The sequence below is a fragment of the Triturus cristatus genome, chromosome 7, assembly GCF_964204655.1.
Source record: "Triturus cristatus chromosome 7, aTriCri1.1, whole genome shotgun sequence".
Lineage (NCBI taxonomy): Eukaryota > Metazoa > Chordata > Amphibia > Caudata > Salamandridae > Triturus > Triturus cristatus.
Genome location: NC_140590.1, coordinates 1,022,865,561 through 1,022,878,961, shown reverse-complemented (window position 1 = coordinate 1,022,878,961; position 13,401 = coordinate 1,022,865,561). Strand labels below are relative to the sequence as shown.

Sequence of the window (13,401 nt, the reverse complement as noted above, 5' to 3'; positions counted from 1 at the left end):
GTTCCCCAAGAAGGGCTAATTTAGAATCATTTCGTATGCCTCAGGTTTGAGTCCTGTGAGCCTTAACTACAAAAATGTTTGCAAGACAATGCCACAGCAGTAGTCATGAGCAGCCGCAACAGATGCTTCTGCCACAGCATTTGAGGATGTGGTTTGATACCATCATGTCTTAATTGTGAGTTCCTTGAAAATTCGCACAGCGACCTCTAGGTATTTAATTGACAAATTGTTGCAGAGAGTCCCAGAGAGACCAACCATGACTGCATATGGCAGTGGCACTCGCAAACCATCAATATACTGGCATATGTGCCATATATTTTTCTTCCCACCAAGTCTTGCTTTTTGCTCTCCTTATCCTGAGGGACAGGAGACCATGGAGCATTGGAATGGTATTTTCGTGCCACCAAAACAATAGCCTAGTCAGGGGTAGAAGCCATTCGGAGGAACAGTAGATCCTGATCTGGCTGTCCACAATTCTTTTAAGCCCCAACAGTGCTGCTTTCGCTGAGGCTGACAAAAGGAAGAGTTCCATGTCTGGGTCCTGAAGTCCTGCAATTATCTGCAGTGATCTCGACGCAGATATTTGATGAAATGTCTCAAAAAGCACTGCAGTGAAAGAAGTAGCAGCTGAGCAGATTACGGAGTTTATTTTCCCCTTTAGAGAGGATCTCTTGGAAGGTATTTATATCATCAACTGGTGAAATCCTTGCTAAAGGAGATTCAGACAAAGTTGGAGAACATCTTTCAGTCAGTGATAAAAATTAGGTGTACTGCGAAGTATGTGACTGTGATCAAGTATACTATCTACGTCCTGTAAAACCCCTTGAGGAGAAATATCCTGATTGCGTAGAATTGAAGCGGTGAGGACAATGGTGATATTTATATTTTATCCTAGACCAGTGGTGAATTCTGGAATGGTGTGATGGCAACTTGGAAAACCTCGGAAGTACAACCACAGGAGTCTGTGTGAGATTCAGTTCCATAGGTCCTGGGTTTGGAGCTGTAGGTGGAAAATGATCCACGGATGCCACCTTTGGTGATGGAGGTGGTGGTGGCGGAGGCAAATAAATTCAGGGAGGAAACAGCGGGTCCGGAATTTGTACTGTAGACAGAGGTTTAGATGTGGAAGGTAGGCTCCGCTCCTTCATTTTACTGAGCAAATATGCAGTTTTCTGCACAGGGCAGACAATACAATGAATTTCAATGTCGACTGGTGTCTTGACATTGAGGTTTCTCTTGACGTTAAAACTCCTCTCTGTGAACTCCATATGCCTTTTCAACAGCGAAACAACCCTAGATGACGGACATCTAGGCACTTTACCCTGCCTCGATGCTGAATCAGGACAACATCGCTTATCCTTTATCCATAAAAATATTTTATATCCTAGGGGACTTCAAGTGAAACAAGTTTAAGAAAGATTTAAAAATGCTTTCATACAAACAAGTCTGAAAAGACAGAGCTCCGTGCGCTAGAACCCGGTCACCATGATCCGGAAAAAAAAAGTGTTACCTTCCAGCTACATGGCATGATGGGACGCTAGAGACATTGGAGCCCTTAAAGACGCAATGTCACTTTTCAACATAGCATAGTTGCAGTCTATATGACCATATCGTCCTACTTCCCTTATGAGAAAACATTTAACGTTTGTGAAAGAGGCTTTTACAATCACCCAGTTTTTCTATTGATATTCCTGGTTTTAGGTGTATTTTCACTTTTTAAAGGCAATTAATGATCTTGGCCAATGTAGCCTGTTTTATAGGCATGCTGAAGTAATTTTTTTATGTCACCTAAAGTTATGGGCTACCGAAAGATAAGCAAAGATGACATGCAGAACTATGTATTTAGTATAAATGCTCCACAATCCTGCATGAGGCAGGACTATTTAGTGGCCCCAATTATCAATAAAGATTCTATGAAAAATAACAGGCCATTTCCCAACTTGAAGCCTCCTCTGATTGTCATCGTGAACAAGTGGAAGGTAACAAAATCAGAAGGCCTGTGGAAAGCTGATAAGTTGACTGATTTTTATGTTGTTGTTATATATTAAAATACCAGAAATTTCATAGGAATGGATCCAAATACAATGAAAATAAAGAAAGTGTTATTATTGACAGTTATAATCCCCTCACTAAAATCTAGATATTGGTCATCCTGCTAAATGATCCTTACTGTCCACCTTGGCAGATCACTATACTAACCTGTTGAACCTCACCACTAAAGTTCCTGCACTCAAAAAGCCACTGGGGTTGACCAGCTCATTTACCCATCTGCCAAGGCTACATTCTACTTAGCCTTACCCAGGGAAGAGAGAAAACTGCAGAAAAGACACAGAGGTTCCATTTACCATACTCCGTATTGAGTCCCCATAGCTTCACTTTGTTTGCTTCATATTGGGCCTTTTTCTTCAGTCTGCAAGCCCTGTATGGACAACAAAAATATCATTAAGAATGCATCTTTTAATACGTATATTCTACATGGCTTACTGGACATACCATAATACTTCAATAAGTAGTAAAATTGGTAGACGGTTGGGACGTGTTAACTCTCCCTTTTGGGCAGGGCAGCCTGTATGCCCCAATTTTGGAATTCTCCTACTATTGTGTGAAAGCGCAAATTCTGCATTATGGGATCGACCTCACCCTCTTCCAGCTGCACCACACGATTGAAGCAGACAGTTCATCGCCATGCCAACTATACACTGCAATTTATCTACCTGCCAGGAGGGATAATTGATACTGTGGCCTGCAAGACATAGGAGTGGAACTTACAAGGACTTCAAGCTCGTGCACCCTGCCTCTACTCGCTCAATATACTCCTAAAGGTCCATCCTTTGCTACCGGCAGATGTGGATGACAAGGAGTGCCAACTCGCCAGACTGCAGCTCCATACTATGGGTGATCTCTACCCTGACAAGCAATTCCTACCAGTACTAAATATAATTGCACTCCCACAACACATCCCACTTGACTTTTTCACATATTATAGATTCCAAGGGACCCTTAAAAATCTAAACCATACATTCCCCAAGGCCCACCCACCCTTCATGCACAGGACATGTTATTGGTCAACTCATCCCCTCCGAAACTGATCATGCATCTCTATATAACCAATGCACCAGAATGCACCTCCCAGACCTATCACGGTTGGGTGACGGAACTCGATCCCCCACTCACAGTGGACTAGTGACAATATTGCTGTACACTGACAAAGGCACTCTCACCCAACTACAGATTGTGCTTGCTGAGTATCTGCTTCCTTCACATGGTGTTTCGCACCCTAAATCCAGCTACACTGCATGGGCCTCTCTGAGGACGCGTAGTGTTGCAGTTGTGGAGCAGACAACGACTCCTTTCTCCACCTGGTATATGACTGCCCCGCAGTGGCCCACTTCTAGTCTACCGTATATGACGCCATGACAGACTACTGCCCCTGCAGAACCCTGATAGCCCTGCTGGGCTATGTAAGGGAAGGTCCCCATGGGGTCAGCAATACTGCTGCTTTTGGCCAAGCGCAGCGTTGAGATCTACTGGCACCAAGCTCAACAACTCACCCTATACTGGGATTTAGTGCCATTATCCTCTCATCCAGCGGACATTTGGCCCCCCTTTTCCAAATATCTTTCCTCACTTGCATATCTAATCTCGGCTCCTGCTGCACTTGCCTCCTCTAGCCCTGAAGTGACCCCCAGTAGTGATTTCATACTCTGTGATTGTCTGATTTCGGGCACCCTGATAGAAGAAGGGCACTTGGCCAACACACCCTGGCATTGAACCTACATGATGTATTTTTGTCTGCGGCTTCCGGTACTGTGCACTGAACTCTATTCTACCACAGATGATTGCTCCCAAGACACGGATTTGAACACTCCAACAATGAAATAGCTCTGCCTGTTTATGTTTTGTATCTTTACCATACTGTTCTTTTTTTGGATGGTCTCAGTAACTCACTTTGGAAACAAAAACCCAATAAAAAAAATACTTATCTTTAAAAAAAAGAAACAAATTGGTTCACAGTAAGGTTTATGAGGAAGTATCATGAATTATGGCGATAAAGGAGGAAAACTGCTATTACTAGTTCTGTGGAATGGCAGTCTGAGACTGGCTATATGAGTCATTGGCATACTTTATTTGAGCAACATATAAAAAGATTACAGGTCCAAAAAGTGTAAGATAGATAGATAGATAGATAGATAGATAGACCACGCCCGCAAACTTGGAATCATCTTAGACTCCGAAATCAAAATGGACCGTCAAATCAATGCTGTCGCCTCCTCTATTTCCACACCCTCCATCTCCTACGAAAGACATTCAACTGGATTCTTCTCGAACACAGGAAAACCGTCCACCACGCCCTCATCAGCAGCAGACTTGACTACGGCAACGCGCTCTACACCGGGATCAACAAGAACCTCAGCTGCATACTCCGGTACATCCAAAATGCCTCCGCCAGACTAGTCCTCAACCTACTGCGCCACTGCCACATCACCCAACACTTGCGGACACTACACTGGCTCCCCGTCGAGGGAAGAGAATCACCTTCAAGCTCCTCACCCACGCTCACAAATCCCTCCACACCACCGGACCCTCCTACATGAACCACCGTCTCACATTCCACGCACCCAAAAGATTCCTCCACTCAGCCCAGCTCTCCCTTGCGACGGTGCCGCACATCAAGAAGATCAGAACAGGAGGTCGTTCCTTCTCCTACCCTGCGGCTAAGGCATTGAACACCCTCTTTTTTCTAGTAAGCGTTTACAGCAGATTCTCGCTGTTTCCTACTACTAATTCCTTGGGCAGCTTCTCTTCGAAGTATTTTTGTTTGTTATAATACATAGCTGTCATGTCAGTGCGGACTAGGACAGCTTTGCCTATGAGGTGAATTTGAAAAGCTTTTGAGAGTTAGAAACACTGCTAGTAGCTCTGGGTGATTTATATGGAGACTCTTGTACTTTAGACTCCAAAACCCTTGGATTGTTCGATTGTGTAGGTGAGCACCCCAACCTGTGAGCAATGAGTCAGCTGTTATCACTGTCTGTGGAACAGGGTCGATGAAAGATCCATTTTGAAGAATACATTTTGTGGATTCCACCATTGCAGAGAGCGATGAGTGCAGCCATCTGCCAACACTAGATCGGTCAACTGACCCTGCGACTGGTTCCACTGACTTGCTAAGCATTCTTGAAGGGGACGCATGTGAAGTCTTGCGTGGGGAACAATTACGATGCAAGACGCCATCATTCCTAACAGATGCATGAATACTCTTGCTGGTCATGATTGGTTGGGTTGAAACTGAGTGAGAAGGGACTGAATACTGAGCATTCTGGCTGCATTGGGAGAGTCTGGAGCTCTTGGAGTGTTTATGGTGGTTCCAGATAGGTTTGTGTGTTGGAAAGCTGCAAATGAGGCTTCAACGCGTTCACTGTAAACCCCAGTTAGTGTAATAAGTGAATCGTGGCTTGCGTGTGTTGGAGACATTTTTGGTAAGTGCTGGCTTTGATGAGCCAGTCCTCCAGGTATGGGAAGATATGGACGTGCGGTCTTCTGAGATGAGCTGCAACTACTGCCAGGCATTTGGTAAATACCCTAGGAGCAGTGGTGACTTCAAACGGTAGTACTTTGAATTGGTAATGATGACCCGCTATCATGAATCTGAGGTATTTGCGATGAGCGGGATGAATTGGAATGTGCCAATATGCGTCCTTTAAGTCTAGAGTAGACATAAAGTCGCCCTGCTGTAGAAGTGGGAGCACTTGTTGAAATGTCACGATATGGAAATGCTCGGACAGTATGTAGTGATTTAGTTCGCTGAGGTCCAGAATAGGTCTCAAGGAGCCGTCCTTTTTGGGAATTAGAAGATACTAGGAGTACACGCCTGACCCTTGATAATGCAACAGTACAGGCTCTATGGCTCCTTTTAGCAAGAGAGACTGGACTTCCTGTTTGAGCAGATGTAAATGTTCTGGTGACATTTTGTGACAGTGGGGTGGAATGTTTGGAGGTTTGTTGGTAAGCTCCAGGCAATAACCATGTTGGATAATTTCTAACACCCATTTGTCTGTGGTTACGGATTGCCAAATGGGTAGGAATTGTAGAAGACGTCCCCCGACAGGTATTGAATGATCGGGGGGAGTGCATGCAAGTCACTGCTTGTTGGGGGAATTACGTGGTGGGGAACCTTTGCTGTTGTTACCTCTGTATCCTCCTCTAAAGAAGCCTCTTGAGGAGGAGGATTGATTGTTGCCTTTGTAGGAGGCAGCTGTATTGTCTGAGGACATGGTCTTGGACCCCCAACTATAGAAAAGATCTGTGTCCGCTTCCATCACATGTAACATAACAACAACCCCAACAAAAGGCCAAAGCCCTCCCCCACCCCCACCCACATCAGCAACCCCAATACGCCAAAGACAATCCCTGCTATAACTGTCCCACCAACCAAAGAACTACACACCGCAAGATTAAGTTGGGGTATTCCCATGGGGGTCATAGTGACGCGCATTTCTCTCCCCTATTGAAAGGGAGAGGTGCCGCCAACAGTCTATCACCGCTGATGCACTCCCCCGCAACCTTCATCGTCCATATAGACCATAACATTATCCGAGTACCCAGGCTTCCTCGTCGATCCACACCCAGTGATAACAAATTGGGCCTAAGGAACATCCCATCACCCAGCATCGTAAAATGTACCACAGCGCGTGGCCGCGCAGCGCCCTCCCATGTATCCCCATCGAGGACACAGCCCGCCCGCAACCACACAATGCAAAAAGATCACAAAACCTCCAACAGCTGCCTCGTCAGTATCTACATCATGTGATACAGTGTGGGCAATCGGCATGTGCCAACCTGCCCTTTAGAACTACTATACCTCCACAGTTTCATGAGCCAAGAGAGCAGGGAAAAATAGAGAGCAACAGGACATCTAATACATAAGTACTATTCAACATCAGAAGTGTGTTCAGGTGTCTGTTTTTTGCGCCGCAGAGTCCGTGCATACTCCATAGCTAGCTTCGGATTATTAAAAATCTTTGCTGCTCTGTCCTCACCAATCCGTAGTCTTGCAGGATACAGCATAGCATATGGCACTTGCTCCTGAATCAGCACTTTTTTTTACACCTTGGAACTCTTTTCTGGCAGCCTGGACCGAAGCTGTGAAGTCCGGGTAGAACGAGAGTTCGTTTCCCTGATAGAGTAGCTTTCCCTTCTGACGTGCCACACGCAACACTGCATCCCTGTCTCTGAAATTGAGAAGGCGCGATATAATGGGTCGCGGTGGGGCACCTGGAGGCGGGCACGCCGCCAGAGATCTGTGCGCCCGCTCAACCACCAGCATATTGGAGAGGGTTTCCGGCCCACATACGTCCCGCAGGAGAGTTTCGATGTACACATAGAGTCGGCCCACATTTGTTGGCCTAGAATGCGTATGTTATTACGCCTCGAGTGCGCTTCAATATCCTCATTCTTGTCCTTGATTAGCGCCAAAAAAAATTCCATGTCTGTCGCTTTGGCAGCCACGTGTTGCAATCCGTCCTCAGCATCCGAGGTCCTCTGCTCAGCCTCCCCCAATCTCGCTCCCTGCTTATCCAATTTTGCCGATATACTGTCCATGCTGCTGGTGAGCGCCTCGATCTTACCGTCTATTGATTGCAAACTGTTCTGAATCGCCTCTAGAGTCTTCTCCAACTCTGTAGGGACCTGCTCCGTCGCGTCCATTTCCGCATCTGATGGCGCACCTTGCGGAGCCTTACTCGACTTGCGCGATTCAAAGTTGAGACGAGGCTGGTGTTTATCAGGTTTCCCCATTTTTCAGAGTTTTATCCTTTCTTGTCAGGTATTCTGTTGCGCCGCGTGGTACAAGAGCACACAGAGGCAGCAAACCACCCAGGCGCCCACCGCTTCACTGATCGACGAGGTAGCACTATTAGTCCACACACCGGGCCCAGCCTGCCGACTCACAGGGCCAGAAACCCCGCAGCACTTTCAGAAGACACAGGCACGGACGGGTAGTCGCCAATTAGAATCCATTTAGCGCCTCGATCTCTACAGCCCAGCATTCACATCCCGTGGTTTGAAGGCCAGCACTCCCCCAGGCCCGCCGCAGACAGCCGCCCCACTATCAGGGATGTTAGCTCCGTACCGCAAGTATTGCAAGTAGTGCAGGCCAAATCCGCAGCGGTACCAACGCCCCCGGGGGGGGCTCCCAGCCACACAAAAGGATAGCGTCACTGCCAATGTCCCGAACCGGATGTCGGAGGGGGGCCCCGGGAGCATCCGACGAGCAGAGGCCACATGGAGACCGACAGCAGGCCACACACGGGACCCCCAGCATGCAGGGCGGCCCCAAAACAGCAACAGTCAAAAGATAATCAGGGGGGGAGGATCGTATCCCAGATATTCCACTTACTGCCGCGATGTCTCCTTCTGATCCCCCAGGGCACCCCGCCGCCGCCGATCAGCACCCTGCGGCCTAGTGCGTCTCCGCAAGCCGGGCGCTTGCGTAGCGCCTGCCCGCCGCGGTCAATGTCCCTCGATCTCCGTCGTATCCCCAGAGCCGCTCACCTCCTCAGATCGCCGCCATGTTGCCTGCGCACGGTCTCTGAGGATCGGTCTGGATTGTGGCGGCAGGGCAGTCACGCTCCGCCGCTATCTCGGCTGTGGTGGTCCCGGGCACTCGGAAGCAGTTCCACCGCATCAAGCTCGCGGGAGAGCTCCAGTAGGCAAGGATAATTCAGCATATCATTACGGCAGCCGGCGGAGCTGCACTACAGTGCCGCCATTTCGCCGCGCGCCAAGCCACGCCCCACCCCCCACGATAGAAGGAGCGACGAAAGGATCCATGATTAGAAGTAGACTGTAGTGCTCCCATTGACTTAGCCACTACATTATCTTTCTTCATTTTTGTCTAATGACTTATTTACTTTGGTCCCAAAGAGATTCTCTTTGTCAAATGGAGTATTTAATGTGGATTGTTGGACTTCAGGTTTAAAACCAGAAACCCTCAACCATGCATGCCTCCTCAGTAACACACTAGCTGCGGTGTCAGCAGCATCTAAAGCACACCTAATAGAGGAATTGGAGATGAGCTTTCCTTCTTGCACTAAATCTTGAGCTTTAACCTTGTGCTCATCTGGGAGATATTGGAGCAATTGCTTCATTTTGTCCCAGTGTGCTCTATCATACCTGGCTAGTAGGGCCTGGGTGTTGGCAATACGCCAATGATTCGCTGCTTGGGCGGCTACTCTTTTACCAGAGGCGTCTAACAATTTTGGCTCTTTGTCTGGAGGGGGGCACAGAGACTTTGAATATATCAGCGGAATGTCTCATCATGCCTTTGAGCATAGTGAGTCTGACTAGACCTTTGTATATTACTGAGCGTTTCAAATAAGAAATCATCCTCTAGGGATTCTTTGTGCAATTGTTCCCCATGATAATCTGCAGCTCTAGCAAGTAATTCTAGATACCCTACATTGTCGTCAGGAGGGGAAGGCTTTGCAGGGTAAAGGTCTGGGTCATTTTCTGTGGGTGAATCAATGTTGTAGTCTTTAAAGGGATCTACCAGTAAATTACCCACCATCTCCATCATTGTCATCAGGTTGTGGTGGTGAAGAGTTAGTTGGTGTAATATGTAAATGTTGTAATGGTGGGGAAGGTGGTGTAGGGGAATGTGGTGAAAGAGGAGGAGAAGAGGAGTTAGTACCGACATTCTTCCTCTTCAAAGGAATGTGATAATGTGTGTCCTCTGACTCAGGTTTGCGCTTCTGAGGCGGTTTAGTAAGAACATATTCTGTATCGGGATTAATATCAAGTTCCTTTTGTTTTGGGTCCAATTTGGGTCGTGGAAAGTTGAAAATCCGATCTTGCAGCTTCGGAGGAACAAGTTTCGGTTTCGGCTCCGACGACTTCGGTGCCGGGTTGCAATGACTTTTCGGCGCTGATGAATTCAGGTTCTGAAGTAGTCTTTGATTTCATTGTCAAGAGTTTCGGCTCTGAAGCAGTTTTCGGCTTCGAGCCTGAAGGTTTTGGCTAGGTGCCTGACTTTGGCCAACTCTATCCCAAGGCGGAAGGCTTAACGATGTGTCTCGGAGCCGAGCCGGAAGGTGGGGCGTCAGAAACATCTTCTCGGTGCCGACCGTGGCCCGAAGGCTGTGTGGAACCGATGCTTTTTGCTTGGTCTGAGTTGGATTTCGAGGAAAGGGGTGTTCAGTACTGTGAGAAATTTCTTCTAAGTGTCAATTTCTGCAATCTTTAAATATTATTTAAAAATCGTATAATATCTGAAAACTTAATTACTTACCTGTTTTGGATAAAGGTCCCAGTACTGAGTCTAGGTGCCCAGTACTGGCTTACAAAAGTAACAAGAACATACTGTACCTGCAACTTCCATAGGGAATCATTGACTGTTTTCTTTGAAATACAAGTGTCAACTTTTGAAATAGCTAAATATTGTTTAAAAATCACAGTAATTAAGTCGACTTGCATCACTTGATTCTAAGTACTGACCCAGGACTGAATCTAGGATCCAGTCCTGGAATTCCTAAAGTAATCCTAAAAGTAATCTGTTACAAATAACTTGAAATTTCCATTGAGCTCAATGCATTGTTGTGTTTAAAATAGAGTTGCCTATTGCAACCACTTGTAACTGTTTACAAAAGTCAATTGCATATTGCAAAAGTATTTATATAAAGCATTACATTCTGAGAAAGTATATTTTAAACCCAATTGTTGGTTCTAAAATAAAACAAGCATATATTTTTTATATATAAACCATTGGCCTAGAGTTCAGTTATTGAGTGTGTGAGACCATTTGCTGACTGAGTGTGTACAACAAATGCTTTACACTATCCTCTGACACTGCCTTACTGCTCCACCAAGCTACCACTTTAGAGAGTAAGGTTATATCTAACTTTAGCCTCTGTCAACCCTGGGGGACTGTGGACTCTGTACACCCTGTACCTATTAATGAACAGTATATACAGAGCCACTTTCTCACATTGGTGGATCAGCGGTGGGATACAAACTTGCATTTGTTGGACTGCTTGGTTACCATCTGATCACACGACAGAACTCTTAAAATTGCCTTTAGAATTCTGATTGATCTTTTCCAAAATTACTAAAAGTCTTGCCAGTGAAGAGGACAGCCTTATGAGGCTGGCCAGAAGATTAGAGCTAGAGTCCAGGCTTCTGGCTCTAAAAAAAGAAAGGAGAGAGATGGGGTTAGCACCCATCAATGGTGGCAGCAATAATAAAAATAAGGATAGGGAGGAAACTTCTGACCTTAATATCCCCAAAGGGATTGTCCCTAAATTTGAGGAAGGTGATGATATCACCAAATGGTTCACAGCCTTTGAGAGGGCTTGTGATATCAGAAAAGTAAAGAAACCTCTCCTCTCTGGGGGCAGTCCTGTGGGAACTGTTCTCTGGTAACTGCAGAGACAGGCTTCTGACCCTCTCTGGGCCAGAAGCAGGATCCTATGACCTCATGAAGAAAGCTCTGATTGAGGGATTTGGATTCACCACTGAGGAGTATACAATTAGATTCAGGGGGGCTCACAACACCCAGACCCAGTCCTGGATTGATTTTGTAGACTTCTCAGTGAAGACACTGGATGGTTGGTTAGCTGGACATGGTGTGCAGGATTTTACTGGATTGTATAATTTATTCATGAAGGAACATATATTAAGTAACTGCACGAATGAAAAGTTGCATCAGCATTTGGTAGACCTAGGTCTACTTTCTCCCCAAGAATTGGGAAAGAAGGCAGACCACTGGGTCAAGACTAGGGTGACAAGGACAGCCACTGGGGGTGACCAAAAGAAAGTGGTCACAAAACCTCCCCAGGGGAAAGGTGGTGAGAATCCCCAAGATAAAAAGTCTGAGTCTTCCAAAAGGCCCCAAATACCTGTTCAGGTGGGTGGGACCCAAACTACTCCCTATGTGCCTCAACCCTATAGGGGGAAGAACTATGATCCCTTAAAGGTCTGGTGTAATAACTGTAAGAGGTAAGGACACCGAACTGTAGACAAATCTTGCCCCCACAACAAAGCCCCTAAGGCACCCAGTACAGCTACTCCTGGGGCAGCAAGTATACAAATGGGATCAGAGGTGTACCCTGAGCAAATCTGGGAACACACTGAAGCAAGTCTAGTCTCCTTGGGAGAAGTGGAGTTTGCCACTGTAGCTGTGTGGCCCCCCAACTTAAGGAAATACTTACAGTACCCCTGGGTGAATGGAACTAGGGTAGAAGCTCTGAGGGATACAGGTGCCAGTGTTGTTTGGGAAGTCTTACCCAGTCACCAACGCTGACAGTGTCACCACTAGTCATCCCATGGCCATGGTGACATTAGGCTGGTGGGGGGTAGTTACTGGCCTGAAACAGGTAGTGGTCTCTCCAAAGTTGCCAGCTGCATGTCTGCTTGGAAATGATCTGGAAACCTCAGCCTGGGCTGAGGTTGAGCTAAAGGCCCATGCAGCCATGTTGGGCATCCCTGAATTGGTGTGTGTGCAAACCAGAGCACAGAGCAGGCGGAAGGGTGAAAAAGTAGGTCTGGAGCCTGAAATAATGGCCCAACCAACCAAGAGAAAAGGTAAGAAGACTGGGGAACCAGCTTCTACACAGCAAAACATTCAGGACCCCTCTCCACAGGGAGAGGATTTGGATACCCCTGAGGGAACTGAGTCCATGGAGCTTGACCCTTACCAGGTTGAACTCTTGGGCCCAGGGGGACCCTCTAGGGAAGAGCTGTGTCGGGGTCAGCGAGACTGTCCCACTCTTGAAAGCCTGAGGCAGCAAGCGGTTTCAGAAGCAAGGGGAGATGTTGGTGGTACCCACAGAGCATATTGGGAAGAGGGATTACTGCATGCTGAGGCACGAAACCCCACTCCTGGAGCCCCCAGGAGGGTGGTAGTGCCACAGAAGTACAGGGAGTTCCTCCTAACTTTGGCTCATGACATCCCCCTAGCTGGTCATCTGGGGCAATCCAAAACTTGGGAAAGGCTAGTGAGTCACTTTTACTGGCCCCAGATGCACCAAAAGGTGAAGGAGTTTGTCAGCTCCTGTGTTACCTGTCAAGCCAGTGGCAAGACAGGTGGCCACCCAAAGGCCCCCCTCATCCCACTAGCAATGGTGGGGGTTCCCTTTGAAAAGGTAGGAGTGTACATTGTGGGTCCACTTGAACCGCCCACAGCCTCAGGGAACAAATGTATTCTAGTGGTAGTGGCTCATGCTACTAGGTACCCAGAAGCAATTCCACTTAGGACTACTACAGCTCCTGCAGTAGCCAAGGCCCTCCTGGGTGTCTTCACCAGGGTAGGGTTTCCTAAGGAGGTGGTTTCAGACAGAGGTTCCAACTTCATGTTTGCTTACCTAACACACATGTGGAAGGAGTGTGGAGTGCAGTACAAGTTTA

The 13,401-nt window shown here is 47.1% G+C and overlaps 1 protein-coding gene across 1 annotated transcript in view; it reads right to left on the bottom strand.

Moving 5' to 3' along the window:
- The window catches only part of CREBRF (CREB3 regulatory factor), a 307,041-nt gene that overhangs the window by 141,940 nt on the left and 151,700 nt on the right, over positions 1 to 13,401 (bottom strand). Inside the window, exon 7 of the mRNA XM_085618083.1 lies at positions 2,346 to 2,419. Within this exon, the coding sequence (XP_085474209.1) occupies positions 2,346 to 2,419 (74 nt within the window). The remainder of the gene's footprint in view (positions 1 to 2,345; positions 2,420 to 13,401) is intronic.